The 22,335-nt window shown below is 41.4% G+C and overlaps 1 protein-coding gene across 5 annotated transcripts in view; it reads left to right on the forward strand.

Moving 5' to 3' along the window:
• The window catches only part of LOC137356506 (kinase D-interacting substrate of 220 kDa-like), a 222,811-nt gene that overhangs the window by 138,055 nt on the left and 62,421 nt on the right, over positions 1 to 22,335 (forward strand). For all 5 annotated transcript variants that reach the window (XM_068022406.1, XM_068022401.1, XM_068022395.1 and 2 more), the window contains exons 18-21: positions 7,307 to 7,605; positions 9,819 to 9,959; positions 18,037 to 18,280; positions 18,399 to 18,487. In XM_068022406.1, coding sequence (XP_067878507.1) covers positions 7,307 to 7,605; positions 9,819 to 9,959; positions 18,037 to 18,280; positions 18,399 to 18,487 — 773 coding nt within the window. The remainder of the gene's footprint in view (positions 1 to 7,306; positions 7,606 to 9,818; positions 9,960 to 18,036; positions 18,281 to 18,398; positions 18,488 to 22,335) is intronic.

Below are 22,335 nucleotides of genomic sequence, written 5' to 3' on the forward strand. Positions count from 1 at the left end.
TATATCCTATGTACATAACCCAGGAACAAAAGATTATTCAACTCCTGCAGCCTGTTCTGCCATTAAGTAATGGCTGACCTGTACGTCAGCTACATTTGCCTACCTTTGTTCCCTATCCCTTGTTACATTGACCTAAATAAAAAAAAAAACTTCAATCTCTGTCTTGAAAATTTCAATTGACTGACCATCCATAGCCTTTTGGGATTTCCACTACCTTTTTTGTGGTAAAAGTGCTTCCTAATTTCACTCATGAATGGCCTAGCTCTAATTCTAAGATTGTGCCCCTTGTTTTGGATTCCCCAACCAGAGGGAATAGATTCTCTATCTACTCCATCAAATTCTTTTTATCACTTAAAAGATTAGATCACCCCACAATTTTCTAAACTCGAGGAAATACAGGCCAAGTTTATGCAACCTGTACTCATAATTTCAGCTATATCATTCTGATGAATCTGCACTGTACCCCCTCAAAGACCAATATATCCTTGAAGTTCAATGCCCCAAAACTGAAGGCAGAACTCCAGGTGGAGTCCAACCAATTCTCAGCACAACAGAAGCATCAGGTCCTCTCCCTTTTGTATTCCAACACCCTTTGATAAAGGCCAGCATCCCATTAGCTTTTGATTACTTTTTGTAACTGTGCACTAGCTTTTAATCTTTTTTTTTATTCATTCATGGGATCTGGGCATCGCTGGCCAGGCCAGCATTTATTGCCCATCCCTAATTGCCCTTGAGAAGGTGGTGGTGAGCTGCCTTCTTGAACCGCTGCAGTCCATTTGGGGTAGGTACACCCACAGTGCTGTTAGGAAGGGAATTCCAGGATTTTGACCCAGCGACAGTGAAGGAACGGCGATATAGTTCCAAGTCAGGATGGTGAGTGACTTGGAGGGGAACTTGCAGGTGGTGGTGTTCCCATGCATTTGCTGCCCTTGTCCTTCCAGTTGGTAGAGGTCGCGGGTCTGGAAGTTGCTGTCTAAGGAGCCTTGGTGCATTGCTGCAGTGCATCTTGTAAATGGTACACACTGCTGCCATTGTGCATCAGTGATGGGGGAGTGAATGTTTGTAGATGGAGTGCCAATCAAGCGGGCTGCTTTGTCCTGGATGGTGTTGAGCTTCTTGAGTGTTGGAGCTGCACCCATCCAGGCAAGTGAAGTGTATTCCATCACACTCCTGACTTAAGTCTTGTAGATGGTGGACAGGCTTTGGGAAGTCAGGAGGTGAATTACTTGCCACAGGATTCCTAGCCTCTGACCTCCTCTTATAGCCATGGTATTTATATGGCTACTCCAGTTCAGTTTCTGGTCATTGGTAGCCCCTGGGATGTTGATAGTGGGGGATTCAGCGATGGTAATGCTGTTAAATGTCAAGGGGAGATGGTTAGATTCTCTCTTGTTGGAGATGGTCATTGCTTGGCACTTGTGTGGTGCGAATGTTACTTGCCATTTATCAGCCCAAGCCTGGATATTGTCCAGGTCTTGCTGCATTTCTACACGGACTGCTTCAGTATCTGAGGAGTCACAAATGGTGCTGAACATGGTACAATCATCAGCGAACATCCCCACTTCTGACCTTATGATTGTAGGAAGGTCATTGATGAAGCAGCTGAAGATAGTTGGGCCTAGTACACTACCCTGAGGAACTCCTGCAGTGATGTCCTGGAGCTCAGATGATTGACCTCCAACAACCACAATCATCTTCCTTTGCGCTAGGTATGACTCCAACCAGCGGAGGGTTTTCCCCTTGATTCCCATTGACCTCAGTTTTGCTAGGGCTCCTTGATGCCACACTCGGTCAAATGCTGCCTTGATGTCAAGGGCAGTCAGTCTCATCTCACCTCTTGAGTTCAGCTCTTTTGTCCATGTTTGAACCAAGGCTGTAATGAGGTCAGGAGCTGAGTGGCCCTGGCGGAACCCAACTGAGCGTCACTGAGCAGGTTGTTACTAAGCAACTGCTGCTTGATGGCACTGTTGATGACACCTTCCATCACTTTACTGATGATTGAGAGTAGGTTGATGGGGCGGTAATTGGCCAAGTTGGACTTGTCCTGCTTTTTGTGTACAGGACATACCTGGGCAATTTTCCACATTGCAGGGTAGATGACAGTGTTGTAGCTGTACTAGAACAGCTTGGCTAGGGATGCAGCAAGTTCTGGAGCACAGGTCTTCAGTACAATTGCCAGAATATTGTCAGGGCCCATAGCCTTTGCAGTATGTAGTGCCTTCAGTCGTTTCTTGATATCACGCGGAGTGAATCGAATTGGCTGAAGTCTGGAATCTGTGATGCTGGGGACTTCAGGAGGAGGCCGAGATGGATCATCAACTCGGCACTTCTGGCTGACGATTGTTGCAAATGCTTCAGCCTTATCTTTCGCACTGATGTGCTGGGCTCCCCCATCATTGAGGATGGGGATATTTGTGGGGCCACCTCCTCCAGTTAGTTGTTTAATTGTCCACCACCATTCACGGCTGGAGTGGCAGGACTGCAGAGCTTAGATCTGATCCGTTGCTTATGGGATCGCTTAGCTCTGTCTATCGCATGCTGCTTACGCAGTTTGGCATGCAGATAGTCCTGTGTTGTAGCTTCACCAGATTGACACCTCATTTTGAGGTATGCCTGGTGCTGCTCCTGGCATGCCCCCCTGCACTCTTCTACACAGGGTTGGTCTCCTGGCTTGATGGTAATGTTAGAGTGGGGGATATGCCGGGCCATGAGGTTACAGATTGTGGTTGAGTACAATTCTGCTGCTGCTGATGGCCCAGAGCGCCTCATGGATGTCCAGTTTTGCATTGCTAGATCTGTTCGAAATCTATCCCATTTAGCACTGTGGTAGTGCCACACAACACGATGGAGGGTAGCTTCAATGTGAAGGCGGGACTTCGTCTCCACAAGGACTGTGCGGTGGTCACTGCTAAAAATACTGTCATGGACAGATGCATCTACGGCAGGCAGATTGGTGAGGACGAGGTCAAGTATGTTTACCCCTCTTGTTGGTTCCCTCACCACCTGCCACATACCCAGTCTAGCAGATATGTCCTTTAGGACTCGGCCAGCTCGGTCAGTAGTGGTGCTACCGAGCCACTCTTGGTGATGGACATTGAAGTCCCCCGCCCAGAGTACGTTCTGTGCCCTCGCCACCTTCAGTGCTTCCTCCAGGTGCTGTTCAGCATTCGTGTATTTGGATATCCAAATGCCTTTCCTCCTGCACAGTTCCTACTCTTCTGCCATTAAGAAATTATTTTGATTCTGTTTGTCTTTGATGCAAAGTGGATTGATGACCTCGCACGTCCCCCACATTGAGTTCCATCTGCCACAGTTTTTCCCACTCGTTTAATCTGTCTCTGTCCCTTTGTAACTTCTTACTCCCATCTACAGAATTTACTTTGCCTCCAAACTTAATGCCAACTGAAAAGTTGAATATATAGCTCTATTCCTTATAGAGTCGTAGAGTTTTACAGCACAGAAACAGGCCCATTGTGTCTGTGCCGGCCATCAAGCACCTATCTATTCTAATCACATTTTCTAGCACTTGGCCCCTAGCCTTGTATGCTATGGCTTTTCAAGTTCTCATCTAAATACTTCTTAAATGTTGTGAGGGTTCCTGCCTCTACCACCTCTTCAGACATTGTGTTCCAGATTCCAACTAACCCTCTGGGTGAAAAATGTTTCCTCAAATCCCCTCTAAACCTCCTGTCCCTTACCTTAAATCTATGCCCCCTGGTTATTGACATCTCTGCTAAGGAAAAAGTTTCTTCCTATCTACCCTATCTATGCCCTTCATAATTTTGTATACCTCTATCAGGTCTCCCCTCAGTCTTCTCTGCTCGAAGGAAAACAATCCTAGTCTATCCAGTCTCTCTTCATAGCTGAAACGCTCCAGCCCAGGCAGCATCCTGGTGAATCTCCTCTGCACCCTCTCCAGTGCAATCACATCCTTCCTATAGTATGGCGACCAGAACTGTAGATAGTACTCCAGCTGTGGCCAAACTAGCGTCTTATACAGCTCTATCATAACTTTCCTGCTCTTGTATTCTGTGCCTTGGCTAATAAAGCCAAGTATTCCATATGCCTTCCTTAACCACCTTATCTATCTGTGCTGCTGCCTTCAGTGATCTGTGGACAAGTACACCAAGGTCCCTCTGACCCTCTGTACTTCCTAGGGTCCTACCATACATTGTATATTCCCTTGCCTTGTTAGTCCTCCCAAAATGCATCACCTCACACTTCTCAGGATTAAATTCCCTTTGCCACTGCTCTGCCCATTTTACCAGCCCATCTATATCATCCTGTAATCTAAGGCTTTCCTCCTCACTATTTACAACACCACCAATTTTCGTGTCATGGCCTTAAATGGCTTTTACCTGCAGCATTGAACTTCAAAAGTTGGGTACTTTTGACATAAATGGAACATTATCAATATATTAACACACATTTTGCAGTAGGAATTGCTCACAAAACCAGTTCAAAAATTTAGCTGGCCTCTTTGATCAATCCAAGCGGAGGCTTGAATGGATGAGGTAAAATGGAAAAAAATAATTGGAAGGCACCATACCTTAAAGTCTGGTATACCACTTAAATTTCACCCCATCCCGTCCAAGGCCCCAAACACTCCTTCCAGGTGAAAGTGATTTACTTGTACTTCTTTCAATTTAGTATACTATATTTGCTGCTCACAATTCCTTTTTTTCTATATTGAGATGACCAAATGCAGAGTGATCACTTTGTGAAACACCTCAATTCAGTCCACAAGCATGAACTCGAGCTTCCGGTCACCTGTCATTTTCATTCACCACCCACTTACACTCTGACCCCTCTGTCCTCAGCCTTCTACACTTAGTGAAGCTCACCACATGCTTGAGGAATAGCACTTCATCTTTCAATTCAGCACTTCTGGGCTTAATGAGTTCAGTAATTTCAGAGCGTAGTTTCGACCCTCTTTTTTTTGGATAGCAGCTGCTTTTTGCATTTATACCTCGTCTAGACCCATGTTTTGTTTCTTTATTTGTCCCTCTGCCTTGTACCATCATCCCTTTTATCATTTAATCTCTCCTGCATTCCACCATACCCCAGACCTTCTCTTTTGTTCTTCCTCTCCCCCACCCACCCCGTCTCAACTTTTCCCTGTCTCTGTACTGCTTAAAACTCATTACATGTCTCTAACTTTTTCCAGTTCTAATGCAAGGTCATCAACCCAAAACATTAACTCTTTTTCTCTTTCTGCAGATGCTGCCCGACCACCTAAGTATTTCCAGCATTTTCTGTTTTTATTTCAATTTCAAGTAATTCTGGTCAACTTTTTAGGGAATGATACACTTTGAAACCTAGGGACCTTAAAAAAAAAGGGAAGAAAAATTAAAAATACAGAAAAGATTTCCGAGCAGGAAGTTATCTAAGCAACCATGTGCCTAGCACTAGACGATAATAGCTTTTTTGACATTCCCTTATGATCATCAGTTGTGTCCACATCTGGGGTAGACGAGCTGTATACACAATCTGTAAACCACATGTGGTGCTACTTGCAGGAAGTCCACAGTACAGGCCAGGAAGCAGAGCCATTGAATGGATAAAGCAATATCCATTCAGCTATTTAAAGTGTAACTTGTGTAATATTTCATCATTTTCATGCTAGTTTATTTTGTTTCATGAGAAACACTCTACATGCAGTACTGATATTTCGAAAACTAGTGACATTTAAAATGTTTAAGAATTGTTGTTTTAATAGATTTCTCTGATTCATGTTGTATTAACTGACCATTTTCTTCAGCATTCATATTCTTCTTTCATTGTTGAGTTCTGTAGTTGGTGTCAGTCGATCCAGGATCAATTGGTACAGAAGACTAATTTAAAATGTGCATATCATGCAGTCATGTTTTACATGTGCTTGTGAATCAATGTATTCCTCAAATGATTGATATTTTACGAATTATGATGTGTTGCTGTACTCAGCAGTTTTTTTTTTGTATGTTTGTTTTATGTCAAAAAACTTATTTAGTTTGCCTTTGTGTCCAATACAGTATAAACCAGATCAATTAATTTGAACGGTTATTTTTGTTTGAACTCAGTGTGAGACTCAAATCACTTTGTACTCTTGCAGCAATATACTTTGTCACATTTGCATGGACAAATGAGCCAAATAAAAAGATTGACCTAGAAATTTTGCAAGGTTTCTTCAAAACTACCATAACATCCCTTGGAGAGTAGTTGGATTCCCCGAGAATTGGTTGTAAATGGCCGTTTTCAGCTGTTTACACCGTTTCTTGGGCGGTGTTATCAGTCTACAGCTGAAATGGTGGGAGATTGGGCGGGGGGATTACCCACAGTGTCAAAATTAGGCCTGGCAATTCTGCTCGGGACGCAATCAAGCAAATGTGCCCAAATGCTCTGGTTTTGCTGAGGCGCAGTTATGTTCAGGTTTCTGCACAAACTAATTTTCATATGCCCAAATATAAAAGTTCCCATGAATTAGCACAATCGAGCAGCGTAATTGATTATTGACTGGAACATGGCCAATAGGGCCTCAAGATTAGTGAATTAAAACTAATTTAAACTGAAAATATATTCCAAGTAATTGCTGCAGCTGAAGAAACAGGCCAGTCAGTGGTTTTAATTGACTGCTGGTCACAGGTCTTATGTACCAAGGGAAGAACACTTGACTGAATTTGAATTCATTTAAACTGAATTTAAAGTAATTGTAACATTAGTATGAGAAACAGACCTGAGTGAGACTTTAGTTGGTTGCTGGTCACTGCAGCTCATTAACAATGGATTAATGTGACTACGAGTGCTTGTGATGACCACCCCAAACGGGCACAATTGTCGGTCTGGGGCCATAGCCAGTTTTGTGGGTGGGCTTGCTTCAGAGGAGTTAACTTGAACCAGTGTAAGTGACTGTAAAAACTTGAGCATAAGTGGTTGAGGGCTTAACTCACATTTTAAATTCTGCAATCTTTTGCACTATTTCAGTCGTTTCCATCTGTATCTGCTGTGATATCTGGACCGAAACCAAGCAGAAACTCCAAGCCATAGTGTTTCACATGTTCTTTGTCCATTGTTCTAGTCGTGAATTTCAAATCAGTTTTATACATTCATTATTGACCAACCATTGAATTCTGTGTACTTACTTAGCTGGATTAAGAGGATTACCAATGAGAAATTCAAGTATTGAAGGTAAATTGTGATGAAATGAATGGGGTACAATGTATTATTTGTTTGTGTGGACTATACACATTGTGTATAGTTCTTGAAAAGCATTAATATTACAAAAATTAAGATTTATGAAAAACAGTGATATTGGTTTGTATTTTTAAAGGTAAAAAAGGAGTGAAGAAATGGAAAAAGACCTGCTGTATCCCTTCGTTTGTTATCTTTATTTTTATCTTGGGCTGCTTCGTTGCTGGCGTCTTGCTACTGGCCATCTTCAAAGCAGATAAGGAACACCTGACTGTAAATGCCATTTTGATATCTATTGCTTGTATCATTGGTCTGGCACTCGTTCTTAACTGCCACACATGGTGGCAGGTTCTAGATTCTGTCCTTCACTCTCAGCGAAAACGTGTTTTACGAGCAGCTTCAAAACTTCACAAGCTAAAGCCTGAAGGTTTTATGAAAGTAAGTATTCTATATGTGTAATATGAAAAAAAATTAACATTTAGGGGGTTGAAGTTTGTGAATGCCTCATGTACATTTTTTAGTTATTTCATTTATTATTGCCTTTTCTTTCTGAATCATCCCTATCGCCAAATAAATAGTGCACAATGTCTTCAGAATTATTTTTAATTAATTTCTGAATGTCGCTGGAAAGGCTGGTATTTATTGCCCATCCCCAGTTGCTCAATTTTAATACAAATGAGTAGGTTACTAGGCTACTTCAGGGGCCAGTTAAGAGTCAACTGCATTGGCGTGGGACTAGAGACATATAGGCCAGACCAGGTTAAGGGCATTAGTGAACCATTGGGTTTTCATGATAATCCTACAGCTTCATGGTCACTTCACTGGTATTGGCTTTTTATTTCTGGATTTTAAAAGAAAAACTGAATTTAGGTTCTCAATTGCCATGGATCATTAGTCCAGGCCTCGGGATTACTAGCACAATAACATAACCCTCCACTACTATATCCATATTCTTAAAACCTGCCACATAGTTGATCCTGTTACAGTGTGTGCATTCCCTAGCCAGTTTCTTTCCTTCATCCTCTTGAGGAAGCTTAAGTATGAATATTATTGTAGCTGCTGGCCTTTTTTTTTTTAAAAAGAAAGTTGGTTTCTTTTGAGGCTTGACTCAGTCCTTGAATCCAATCTGTAAATCTGCATATTAAAGTATTTAAGTTCGCTGTATATTTCATTTTGACCATGATTTGCAGGTTACACTGTTTGCACTTTTTTTTTTAAAGTGCCTGTCTTGCAAACTGTTTTAATTGAGTGAAATTAGACATTGGCTTAGCATTGATGTTTTCAGAAATGTTATTTCTGAATATTGTAACATTTATGCCAGTAACAGATTTGTTCACTGCCTGATTGTCACTTATGTGTTTTATCTGTGTGGGAGTCCATTTTGAGTAGAGAGATACCTTGTTGGAGCATTTGCAGTAGTAATTTAATTTGGAAGAAAAATACTTGCAGTCAAATGTCAACCTTCATGCCCAAATACCTCCGGGCACTTTGTACAAAAATTGAGCTATTAAGCATACAAATGCAGCAACCATTTTGCTCCAGGAATGGCCCAAACAGCCATGAAATGAGTGACAAGTTGATCTATTTTTAGGTGTATTGCTTGAGAGATGATTCCAGCTCTTTTTGAACAATGCCGTGGGATCTTTAGCATCCATTGAAATGGACAGCGAGGACCTCTTATTGAATGTCTCAATTGAAGTTACTGCACTTCTAGCAAGTAGCACTCCTTCAATACTCATTGGTGTGTTTGTCTATATTTTGTGCTCAAACTTGAGCTGCAACCTGGTAATCTAGAGGCTACCGTTGTATCTACTGAGCCAAGCTTACACATATAGTGAATAAGTGGTAACAAATGATGCTATGGATATTATCGAATGACAGTACAGAAGGAGGCCATTGGGCCTATGACCAGTGTTGAAAAGCCTATTTTATTGAATAAAACGAGGATCTGCTTTTTAAACCTTCTTTGAAATCAGACTTCATGGTTTAAAAACAAATCTAGGTGAGCATGCTTCAAGGTCTAATGGCCAAAGGTACTGCCTAGGGTGGCAATGACATGCAAGCCAGAAGATCTCTGGTTTGATCCTTGTCATTGCTGAGCCATTTGATCTCACTGGAAGGGTTGGGGGAGAGAGAGTTGCGCATTAACAGTAGTAAAACTTTACTTGGCTCTGGAGCACTGAAGTTAGGAAAATTAACCAATCTCCACTCCTGGTTGTTATCCAATGCCCCCTGTTGGAAAGAGTTTGTAAATGGATATTAGATGAAAACTGGATCAGGGTCAGTTAAATTACCCTCCTTGGCAAATAGTTTAATGGCACTCACTGTCTAAGCTGGCACATGAAGAATGCTCACTTGAGAGATGTACTGGAAGGTTACCAGGGCAGGCCCTGTGAAGCCTTAACTCAACTTGATTTTGTGCCTTTGAGAGGGAAGAGTAGTAGAAAGAAAATACTTTTCTGGCTACAGCATTTTTGTGCAACCAAAGTATGGATGAACTTGAGTGGATATATAATTTTCATTTAATTTGACTTGTTTCAGTTCTTCCCAACTCAGAACTAGATATAGGAAAAATGTCCTTAGTACTAGCAGTTCATTTATAATGATAGAATTTTTTTTGGTGGAAAAACACTGTCTATTTGTTTTAAAAGGTTCTAAAGAATGAAGTGGAGCTCATGGCCCGGATGGCCAAGTCTATTGATGGCTTTACTCAGAATCAAACGCGACTTGTGGTTGTTATTGATGGATTGGATGCATGTGAGCAAGATAAAGTCCTGCAGATGCTAGACACAGTAAGTAACTTTTCAATCGCCACTACCTATGCATTAACAAAACCCTTCACAATGCAACTGTATGGCAACCTTTGATACAAACTAAATTTAATGGTCCTTTATTAATCAGCGCTTTTTGCTTGTGTTCAGTTCTATTATAATTGTATTAGATGATGCCTCCAGTGTGAACGCAGCAATAATTTCAATAGAGCTACACTATTGAACCTAAAAGCTTGTTTACATTATCCTGGATTGCATGCAAACAATAATGTTGAAGCTATTGATGCTCACCATTATTATGGTGTAAATAGGACAACAACTTCTGGCATCTGCAAATGTACAGTTAAACGTGGGAATCAGGAAGATACTATTCGATTTTTCTTTTAAGTTTTTTCCCCTGCTCCTCCACAAGTTTCGCTACACCAGTACCTTGCCAAGAGTCTTGGGATTCACATATATGCAATGGCATGAAGTTGAGGTTGCCCACTAACCGTGCCAGCAAAAGATTGTCCATTCAAGTGTAAGTGAATTTTTAACAGTGCAGTAAATCTTAATAACTGTCAAACAACCTCTTTGGCATTGAAAATTTACTTGTACAAGTGCGAAGTCTTATTCCTTCCAGTTTTAATTCTTGTTGATTTTTTTAAAAACTGAAGTGTTTTACTTTTTTCTCTCCATCTTTTAATTTTACTTTCAGTACATGATTTTATATTGAATTAAATATTCTAACTTACACTGGTTTAGACTCTACATGCTTGAGGATTCTTCAGTCTGAATTTTTGAGGAAACACGCCATTTCTTGCCCTATTCACACAGGCCCCAGATACCCTTTCGAGGGGCATGCACAGTTTCGGCTCTCTAACTACCACAAAATCACTGTCTAGTCCCCATAGAAAGTCTGTAGTCAAATGTAAATGCAACGAACAGTGAGTACTGTACATTTGCACCTGACCACAAAATCCAGTCCATTATATATTGATCGTGAAAGTGATCCCAAATGGCCACCATGTTCTTTGTTCATTTCTAATTGTTCAGTGGGTGAGATCTCATGGTGTGATAATGAGACATGGGGCTGAATTTTACCAGCCCCCCAACATTGGGGGTTGTGACGGGGGGGCCAGCAAATACTTCTCGGAGAGGCCAGCCATGGGCTTGGACACCGGGAAGGCCCTGCCCCATTTTACAGGCGGCAGCAAGGCCTCATGGCCGCCCGCCCGTCGCTCGACGATGGAACTTTAATTTAAATAGTCAAATAAATGTTAATGAATGAATAATCACTTGCCTCGTCCCAACAGCTGTCCCACACTGATATTCTGGCCAGATGCCGGAACTCCCACGCCTTTGGATATCCATTCGGAGATCTGAGACATAAACACTGGTGGGTTTGGGGGAGGACTGAAGTTTTCAGGGTGGGGGGGGGGGGGCAGGGAGCAGGGAAAACTGTTCCCACTGGTTGCGGGGATAGTGGGAAAGGGTTGAGGGTCAAAGTTTATGAAGTTCGGGGGTCGAAAATATTTTTTTTTGATGTGAGGGCAATTTACATATTGATTACTTATTGGGGGGGTGGGAGAGGGGATTCAAAGTTCAATTAAAAGTTTAATTTTATTTTTTGGATAGCGGGACCTTGAAAGATTTAAATCTCTGAAGGGCTTGAAGCCCTTTAAAAATGGCGCCTGCGTCATGGCGCCGGACGACATTGCTGGGGATGGAGCGCCTACCCCCTCTGTCATCAAGGGCAGTCCTTATGCCTCCTCCATGTTCATGAGCCACCGCGCAAAATATCTTGCGCGTGCGCCACGCCATCCTTGATGTTGAGCTTTAAAAATTCAGCCCATGAGATCAGGACATTTCAAGTCCATGGTCTGTGATAAGCTACCTGATTTTATTGTCTGTCGTCTAGTGAAATACAAAATTTGTCAAGATTTCTATCTAGCAACTCCTGTTGAAGGAGCATGCGTGTTAACACCAGTTGAGAATTGGATTAAGTTTGGCTCTGATGCCCTCCTTATTTAAATAGTCCACTGATGCTCAATGTTGATGTATGAAGAATGACTACTTGAATAAACAGCTGGAGGAATTATATGCAAGCATGAAAGTTAGTGTCTTCAGACAAGAATGGGTTAGGGAGGCAAATTAGATGAGGAAATAACAAACCCTGATTAAAAGTCTTGTCTATCATCAGTTTTTAAAGAATCGTTGTCTTAATGCACAGTTGAAAAAACACTGCCACAGCTGAAATTGAGACATTACGAATATGCTAACAGAACTTGTTCTGTTCTAAAGTTTTATTACTAAGTAACCCTGTAACTTTTGTTCCTAGCACTTTCCCAACCACATTACTCACCTTCCAGGCAAATATCCTCTTGTAGTTAGAATGTGTATTCTCTTATTAAGCTCTTATGCAAAAAATTATATTTATGTGCATTTTTTGTTTTTCTGATGCCTCTTTCAATCTTTTACTTTAAATGAGATGTATTCAAAATCAATTAGTGCATTGGCCTTCACCTCTGGGATCTGAATTGGAATCCAATCCAGGCTGATTGACAAAAAGTCGTACCTCATTTTGCAGGTTGTTAATGACCATGTCGAATTAGATACGATAGTTTTAATGTTTTTAATGATTGTAAAGTTGCAGCACAATACTGCTTGTAATTTGCACTAATTTGTTTAAAATTGATTTGTGCCGAGAGAAAATTAAGTGGAAATGGAAATGTAATGCTAGTACAATAGGAAGTGCTGTTCAAGGAATTTCAATCAAATAGAGGAAGCCGTACCTTGTGTCTGGTCTCTGTCATTGCTCGGCTAGAATTGTAAAGAGTGGAACAGTGTTCTGTTTCCCAAAGTTAATAGTCTTCGCTTTTAGCAAAAGAAATCATCAAAGTTGCTTAAAGGAGACTAGAGAGCACCTAAGGTGTCTCCTATCTAGCAAAGGAAATGACATCTGCAGAAACTACTTGCCACAGGTTTGGGTTTTACTTCTTTGCTGGCACTTGCTTTGTTCAGCTCAGCCTTGCCTCTTAATATTTTCCAAGCTTCCATGAAGGTGTGACAAATTTGAAAATAGCAAGTGCTCATTTCTTGTCTTTGGTTTCTTGAAAAAAAGTATCTTCTGAGTGGGGCATTCTGACCATCTGATATTCTGATTTTGATCTGGCCTTAAGCCAGTTGTGTAGTTGAATAGAGTAGCTGACTCTCGTGATGGAGAAAATTATACTTGTGTCCTTTTAAAGAAAAATATTCTGCTGCTGACTTAGAGTACCCTTGTGGAAGGTCTGTCCAATTTTCGTAGTTGGAAAACTGAGTGCATTGTCCCCTACTTGATGCATGCATTTTCTCAGAGCCCAGTAAACAGCTGACCCCACACTAGCCATTCCAACTCATCATTAAAATGTTCAATTTGTTTCCTGCCTTGTCCTGTCATGATTACTCTGGCTCTGCTCCCCAGCCAGCAATGCCACAGGAGATCCTTGAGTGAACGTTATAAAACGTGCTGTTTTAATCTTCATTTAATTGATGTATTAAGCCAAATAACACTGCACAGGGAAAATCAATTTGAATAACAGTTTTATTTGTAATTAAGACCTAAAGTTTATTTCAATGGTGATAGTTCTGGATATGAGCAAACTTCGAAATTCACAATGCAGCTTGCTTATGCAACCAAGGATTTACCCATATTCCCCATTCAATGTAATTTACTTTTGCATATTTGGCAACATTTCTTGCGCTTGTACCATAACGGAAATTTTTTAAAGAACAGTTTTGCACTTAAGGATTTGTGAACAGAAGGGCGCTTATCTACCACTGCTTCTAGCCAATCTGGAGAACAGTCTGGGAGTCCGCTGGGATGCAGTTTAGTGCTGAGGAGGGCACCCATGAAGAAATGCAGCTGTCCTCACAAACGTTTATTTTTATTTTTTTTATTTTTATTTATTTAGAGATACAGCACTGAAACAGGCCCTTCGGCCCACCGAGTCTGTGCCAGCCATCAACCACCCATTTATACTAATCCTACACTAATCCCATATTCCTACCACGTCCCCACCTTCCCTATATTCCCCTACCACCTACCTATACTGGGGGCAATTTATAATGGCCAATTTACCTATCAACCTGCAAGTCTTTGGCTGTGGGAGGAAACCGGAGCACCCGGCGAAAACCCACGCGGTCACAGGGAGAACTTGCAAACTCCGACAGGCAGTACCCAGAATTGAACCCGGGTTGCTGGAGCTGTGAGGCTGCGGTGCTAACCACTGCGCCACTGTGCCGCCCTACTGCCCAACTGTGCCACCCTACTGCGCCAGCTTTAGATGAAACTGAGGGACGTGTTAATCATGGATGAGTGCTAGCAGCCCTCTGCCTGGAAATATGGAAATACCAAGCAGTCTGGGCCCATTCTTGGAAACATTCTTGATTCAGATTACTCCTCTGCTAGCATGGCACCTCATTCAATTACTCTGAAGGGCAGTGAGCTCAACCACTATGACCACAAATGTGGAGGGCCTGCATCGCCATCTTGAGCCATCACTAAACTCCAGAAACCAAGACCAAACAAGCACCCACAATGTTCCCAGTGCACAGACAGTTATGTCAAGAAAGCTGGATGTGTTGATGCGTTCCTCCCGTATGCACCATTGATCAAAATGTATAATGTCTTCGTAAAGTGTATGTGTTAATGTGTACTTTAAATAGCTTCAATTTTTTTTTTAAAAAGTCACCTTTGCATGCTCCAGATGTCCAAACGGTGGTTTTTAGTCATGGAGTTTGCAAGATGGAACTTTTAGTGCCTAGCTGAGAAAGCTATAAGTTATGTAGAGTAGTTTCTTCTACACAAAATGGCATGAGTACGAGATACCACAAATGCTGAAAGAAAACAAAAGAATGAAATAAAGTTTCCAATATTGTTTATACAAAACCAAATATTAGATAAAGTAAATGCATTTTGTTGCAAAATTTAGTGATCTTTGCCATCAGTTTTATTTTTAATACCAATAATTATTAATGGAATTGTTAGGTTTTTAAACTCACTTGTGCTCCTAACTTGAGATCAGCAAGGCCTCCCTTCCTGTTATGAACTGGCATAGTGAATAAATAGGGAAGTAAAGACACATTTTTAACAGGAAAGGGAAGGGCCCAAAAAGGAAAGTAATCAGAAAGAGCAAATAGACCAGGTAGAAGTAGATGAGGTAAATATAGAAGGGAAAAAAGAAATAAACAAAGGTAATAGGCAGAAATGATGAAGGGAGGAAAGGGGTAAAATTAAATAGAGTTAATAAGCAGGAAAAAAAATTGAGATAAAGGAGCATGATGTTAGCTGGGTCAAAAAAAGAGGGAAAAGTAGGGTTAAATACTAACAAAAATAGTGCATGTATTACTTTGCTTGGTGTGGGAAATAAACTGGGAGAATCAGAAGCAGTTCTTTCATAAGTAGATGTAGATTTAATAGGACTAATGGAAACTGAGCTCCAGACTTGCCAGGAATAGAAAAAAATTGGGTCATAGTATTTTAGGAGGGCAGAATAGATAAAATAAGAATGGTAATATTGTTGAAGTATCAGGACAAAGGACTTGCGAGATGAAAAATAACCATAGTCCATCTAGTTTGCCTTCTACCTAGTAGTTGCATGCTGTAATGATAATGGACTCGCTGACTAATCATAACAATCAATCTCTTATCAGTTAATTTACCACAAACCCAGACATGATGCAAGGAAAACACCAGTAATGGAGAGCTTCGGAAACCAGAAGGTCTAAAGTCACCTGTTCTTCCCAAGCATGCTGCAATTATTACATGACATATTTCAAATTATATGCATATTGCTCACAACTCCCTAAGCATGCATACATACTGTCGAAGAACTGATGTGCAGAAAATAGAGGTTTAGACAGAGTCAGCATAGTTAGGGATCAAAGATTTTTTTTTAAACATTAGTGGGGTTGTATTGTGGAATGAAAATTGAAGAGGAAAGCTGTACACATAGCAAAGAAGAGTAAGAATAACAAAATTATTTTGAGATTTTAAATACCCACTCATGAATTGGGATAGGGAGGGAGTAAACCGAGAAAAAGGAATAGAATTCCTAAAATGTGTGTAGGGCTCCTTCCTCAAGAAGTATGTTTCTATACCTTCAAGGGATATAGTTATGAGTAATGAACTAGATGTGCTAAATGTAGGTTAGCACTTCTGAAGAAGTGATGAGGTTTTAGCTGCAGATGCGAAGGAAAAAGGTTAGTACAAAAACAAAGGAATCAAAGGGGCTTGGGACTTAATTTAGAAAGATGAGTGAGCTAGTCAAAGTAAAGTGGAACAAGAAATTGGCACACAGGCAGAAACAAAATGGAACAATGAGCGTCCTTTTTACAGTTTTGAGTACAGTCTAGGTATATTTCCACAGTGGGAAAGGGAAGACAGTCAAAGTTAGAGTTCCCTGGATGACGAAGGAGTTAGAGTAGGCTGAAGCAGAAAAAGTGGGCATATAATAGATACTTGGGCAAGCATGGACTAATAAAGGAGAGCCAGCACAGATTTGTTAAGGGCAAGTCGTGTTTGACTAAACGGATTTGAGTTTTTTGTTCAGGTAACAGAGGGTGGATGAGGGCAGTGCAATTTATATATAGGCTTTCAAAAGGCGTTTGATAAAGTACCGCGTAATAGGCTTGTTAGCACAAATGAAGCCCAAGGGATAAAAGGGGCAATAGCACCATGGATACCAAATTGGTTGAGATAGAAAACAGAGAGTTGTGGTGAATGGATGTTTTTCAGACTTGAGAGTATAGTACAATGGAGCTCCTCAGGATTCAGTACGAGGACCACGGCTGTTATTGTTATGCATTAATAACTCGGACTTGAGGGTAAAGGGCACAATTTTGAAGATTGCAGATGATGTGAAACTTGAAAGTGCAGTAAATAGTGAAGATGATTGTGATGGTCTTCAAGAGAATGCATACTGGCTGGTGGAACGGATGGACACATGACAGTTAAATTCAACACAGTAAAGTGTGAGGTGATACAATTTGATGGAGAGAATGAGGAGAGACAGTACCAGCTAAATGGTACAATTTTAAAGGGGATGTATGAGCAGAGGCACCTGGGTGTGTTTGTGCTCAAATCTTTGAGAACAAGTTAACTAAGCAGTTGAAGAATATGGGATCCTGGACTTTATAAATAGAGGGATACAGTACAACTATTCCAGCTGAAGTATTGTGTCCAATTCTGGGCTCCACAGTTTAGGAAGGATTTAGAGATGGTAGGGAAGAGATTAGTTAACAGAGAAGGCTGAGAGAAGATTTGATAGAAGTGTTTAGTAGCATGAAGGGTCTAGATAGAGTAAGTGACAAGAAACTGCTTCCAGGGGCTGAAGGGTGGATAATGCACAGATTTAAGGCGATTGGCAAAAGAACCAGAGGTGACATGAGGAAAATCTTTTCTAACGCAACGAGGGGTTATGATTTAGAATGCACTGCCTGATAGGGTGGTGAAAACAGATTCAATAATAGCTTTCAAAAGAGAATTGAAAAAAAAGTTGCAGGGATGTGAGGAAAAGCGGGGAGTGGAACGAACTGGATTGTTCTTTGAAAGAGCTCGTGCAGACTCGATGGGCTGAATGACCACCTTGTGTGCTGTACTTTTCTGATTGCATGTTGCAAGGAGATATTGATAAGATGGTGGGAATGGCAGAAAAGTGGCAAATGGGTTTCAATGTCAGTAACTGTGAGAGGTACATTTTAGTTGAAAAAGTAATGATTATACTTGAATAAGGGGGGGGGGAAGTTGAGTGATGTGGAAGGGCCGAAAAATCTTCGAATAGTGATGAACCTTAGTAAGACTACAGTTGGAGTACTCCATGTGGAGTTCTGGGTTGCACATTATAGGAAGGATGTTGAAACAATAAGTAATATATAACAGATTTGCTAGAATGCTCGCTGATATGGGGGCTACAAATATGAAAAAATTTTGAAAAGTTGGAGTTTTTGTTAGAAGAGTTTGATAGTCTTTCAAATTATAAAGGGATGGGCATGCATCAGTACTTGTAAGATAGTATATCGGGTCCTTGAGTTTTCTGTCTTAAATGTCAACTTTACTATTATAATTCTTTTTTAGGTACGTGTTCTGTTTTCGAAAGGTCCCTTTATTGCCATTTTTGCCAGTGATCCACATATCATCATAAAGGCTATCAATCAAAATCTGAACAGTGTTTTAAGAGACTCTAATATAAATGGACATGACTATATGAGGAATATAGTCCATCTGCCTGTTTATCTAAACAGTCGTGGGCTTAGTAGTACAAAGAAAGTCTTTGCAGCAGTGCCATCTAATGGAGATGTTGGAAACTCAGACTGTACAAGTAAGAATATAGTCAGTAACTTGAAATTTACAATATATATTTCCTGATCATTCTAGCTGTGTTGCAGATGCTCTAGGAGTATAAGTAAGTTTCAACAGTCTTTGCTACTGTGCTGCAGGTTGGCATGAAGATAATGATCGAAAACTTTCACAGCACAGTTTAGGGGAATTGACCAAACTTGGCAGTAAGACAGCACTCAATAGAAGGGTAAGAAACTATTTTAGATTCAGTTTTTTTTTGTTTCTCTTTCATCTGATGCTTACATGATATGATGTTTTACTGTTTGAACTATTTTCAGTGTAATTCAAAAGTAATCCTGGAAATTGGTATAGACTGGTGTTAGCCACCACCTAATAATAGAGTTGGGATTGGTAATTTGTGCTTGGAGACTATTAAGTAAGAGTCCTACAAGGATGTATTTGTTCTTTGAGATGAGCAGGGGAGCTCTCCCAGTATCCTGTCCCTCAACTAACATCACTAATGCTGTGCATAAATTAACTGCCGGGTTTTCTGACATTATAATAATGACTAAACTTTAAAAGTACTTCATTGCCTTATGAAGTGCTTTGGGGTGTCTTGAGGTTGTGAAAAGCTCTATATAAATGCAATAATATAATAAAAGCAAAATACTGCAGATACTGGAAATCTGAAATAAAATAACTGCCCTCTTATCCTCCCTAAATCTCTCTCTCTCTCTAAACTCCCCAACTGAACCCATATTCACGGCCAGCCCCTTGACCTTGCCATCTCACATGGTCGTGCTAGTTCCATCATATCAATTACAGATAAGGCCATTTCGGATCACTTCTTTGTATCACTCAGCACGTACATCCGCCTTCCACGCCCCACTCCTATCTCCTGTATCCCTGAATTCATTTACAACTGCACTTTCAAAATCCCAACTGTTTAGCCTTTGACCCTCTGTTCACCAAAACATTTCTGCAGCTACTGATTTGCTCAACCGCACCCTAATAAAATCGTTATTCTCTCTCACCCTGGGTATAGCCTTCATTTCCGCTCCCTTAAATTGAAGGAATGCAGACTTGAAAGGATTTGCGGACAACTGGTATAGCCATCCACTGCCAAATTTGGCTGGACTACGTATAACACTATCCTCCTCTCATCTGCAAAAATTGTTCACTATTCCAGGATCATCCTGGAATGCAAAGGTAATCCCCGGCTTCTTTGCTCTACTGCAAACTGCCGCCTTAAACCCCTCTCCCCCATCTCCTTTACCCTCGCCTCCAACAATAAGTGTGAGGAGCTCATGGACTTTGTCACTAAGACCAAGACCATCCAGTCAGCTGCCTCTGCGACGTCCCACCCTTCCAATAGCCTATCTGGCCAAAATGCCTCTATAGCTCCCCCCTGTCTTAGCCCTGACCTCACATTTTTCTCTATTTTCTCTCCTATTTCCCCTCATGCCCTCTGAGCTCATTTCAATCCAATTCCCACTGAACTGCTGACCACCCAGCTTCCCCTCCTGGTCCCCATGTTAGCCGATATTTTTAAGGGTTCTGTCTGTTCAGGTGTTGTCCCTCTCTCCTTTAAATCTGCTGTCATCACCCCTCTCCTCAGGAAAAAAAAATCCTTGACACCACCGTCCTTGTAAACTACCATCTCATCTCCAACCTCCCTTTCACAAGAACACAAGAAATATGAGCAGAAGTAGACCATATGACCCATCGAGCCTGCTCTGGCATTCAGTACGATCATGGCTGATCTTGGGCTTCAGTTCCACTTACCTGCCCGCTCCCCATAATCCTTGATTCCGTGCAAGACCAAAAATCTATCTATCCCAGCCTTAAATGTATTCAATGATGAAGCATCCACAACCCTCTGGAGGTAGAGAATTCCAAAGATTCACAACCCTTTGAGTGAAGTAATTTCTCCTCATCTCAGTCCTGAATGATTGACCCTTTATCCTGAGACTGTGTTCTCGTGTTCTAGATTCCCTGACCAGTGGGAACAATCTCTCAGCATCTACCTATCAAGGCCTTTCAGAATCTTGGATGTCTCAATTAGATTGCCTCTCATTCTTCTAAACTCCAGAGAATATAGGCCCAATTTACTCAGCCTCTCATCATAGGACAACCCCCTCGTCCGAGGCACCAATTTAGTAAATCTTCGCTGCACTGCCTCCAGTGCAAGTATATCCTTTTGTAAATGTGGAGACCAAAACTGTACACAATATTCCACGTGCAGTCTCACCAAAGCCCTGTACTATTTTAGAAAGACTTCTTCATTCCTGTACTCCAATCCCTTTGCAATGAAGGCCAACATGCCATTCGCCTTCCTAATAGCCTGCCTCACCTGCATGTTAACTTTGTGCGTTCCTTGTTTGAGTACCCTCAAGTCTCTCTGAAGATCAACACTTAACAGTTTCACACCTTTTAAAAAATATTCTGCTTTTTTATTTTTATGATCAAAGTGAACAACTTCACACTTCCCTACATTATACTCCATTTGCCAGCTTGTTGTCCACTCACTTAACCTGTCTATATCTCTTTGCAGCCTCTACATCTTCCCCACAGCTTACCTTTCCATCAAGCTTTGTATCATTAGCAAACTTAGATACATTATTCTCTGTCTCTTCATCCAAGTCATTAATATAGAGTGTAAATAGCTGAGACTCCAGCACTGATCCTTGCGGAACCCCACTATTCACTGCCTGCCAGTTTGAAAATGCCTCATTTATACTCACTCTCTGCTTCCTGTCTGTTAACCAATCCTCTATCTGCGCTAATATATTACCCCCAATATCATGAACCCTTATCTTGCCGATTAATCTTTGATGTGCCACCTTTCCTCACTCAAGTCCTTGACTCTGTTGTCGCCTTCCAAATCTCTTCCCGCCTTTTCTGGAACTCCATTTTTGAATCCCTCCATCAAGTTTCTGTCTTGCCGCAGTAATGAAACAGCTCTTATTGGAAGTCATTCTATGCGACTGTGACAAAGGTAAACTCTCCCTCCTCGTCCTTCTGAACTGTCCTGCAGCCTTTGACAGGGTTGACCACAAACGTCGTCCTCCAATTCCTCCCACTGTCATCCAGCTGGGTGGGAATGCTGTCGCCTGGTTCCATTCTTCATTGTAGCCAGAGTATCACTTGCAATGGCTTCTCTTCCAGCTGCTGCACCGTTACCTCTGATGTCCCCCAAGGAGCTATTCTTGGCCCTCTCCTAATTCGCATCTACATCATCCGAATGCACAGCATTAGTTTTCACATAGTCATAGAGTTATGCAGCTCAGAAACAGGTGCTTTGTCCCATCGTGTCTGTGCCGGCCATCAAGCACCTATCTATTCTCATCCCATTTTCCAGCACTTGGCCCGTAGCCTTGTATGCTATGGTGTTTCAAGTGCACATCTAAATACTTCTTAAACGTTGTCTCTACCACCCCTTCAGGTAGTGTGGTCCAGATTCCAACCACCCTCTGGGTGAAAAAAATTTTCTTCAAATCCCCTCTAAACCTCCTGTCCCTTACCTTAAATTTATGTCCCCTGGTTATTGATCCCTCTGCTAAGTGAAAAAGTTTCTTCCTATCTAATCAATCAGTGCCCCTCATTTAATCCTCCAATTAAATATTGGGAAGATGGAAGCCATTGTTTTCCGTCCCTGTGTTCCAAACTCCATTCCCTAACTACCAACTCCATCCCTCTCCCTTGCCTCGTCTGAGATTTGATTTTGTGATGAGCTTCCAACACCATATTCGCGCCATCACTAAGGCTACCTATTTCCACCTCCGTAACATTGCCTGACTTCGCCCTCTATCTTAGCTCATCTGCAGCTGAAACCCTCATTCATGCCTTCATTACCTCTCAACTTGTCTATTCCAACGCACTCCTGGTTGGTCTTCCACAGTCTATCCTCTGTAAACCTGAGGTCATCCAAAACTCTGCTGCCCGTGTCTTAACTCGCATCAAGTCCTGTTTCCCTGTCACCCCTGTGCTCGCTGATCGACATTGGCTCCCAGTCAAGCAACATCTTGATTTTTAAAATTCTCATCCTTATTTTCAAATCCCTCTGTGGCCTCGCCCCTCCCTATCTCTGTAATC

Source organism: Heterodontus francisci, chromosome 3 (genome assembly GCF_036365525.1).
Source record: "Heterodontus francisci isolate sHetFra1 chromosome 3, sHetFra1.hap1, whole genome shotgun sequence".
In the NCBI taxonomy this organism is placed as follows: Eukaryota; Metazoa; Chordata; class Chondrichthyes; order Heterodontiformes; family Heterodontidae; genus Heterodontus; species Heterodontus francisci.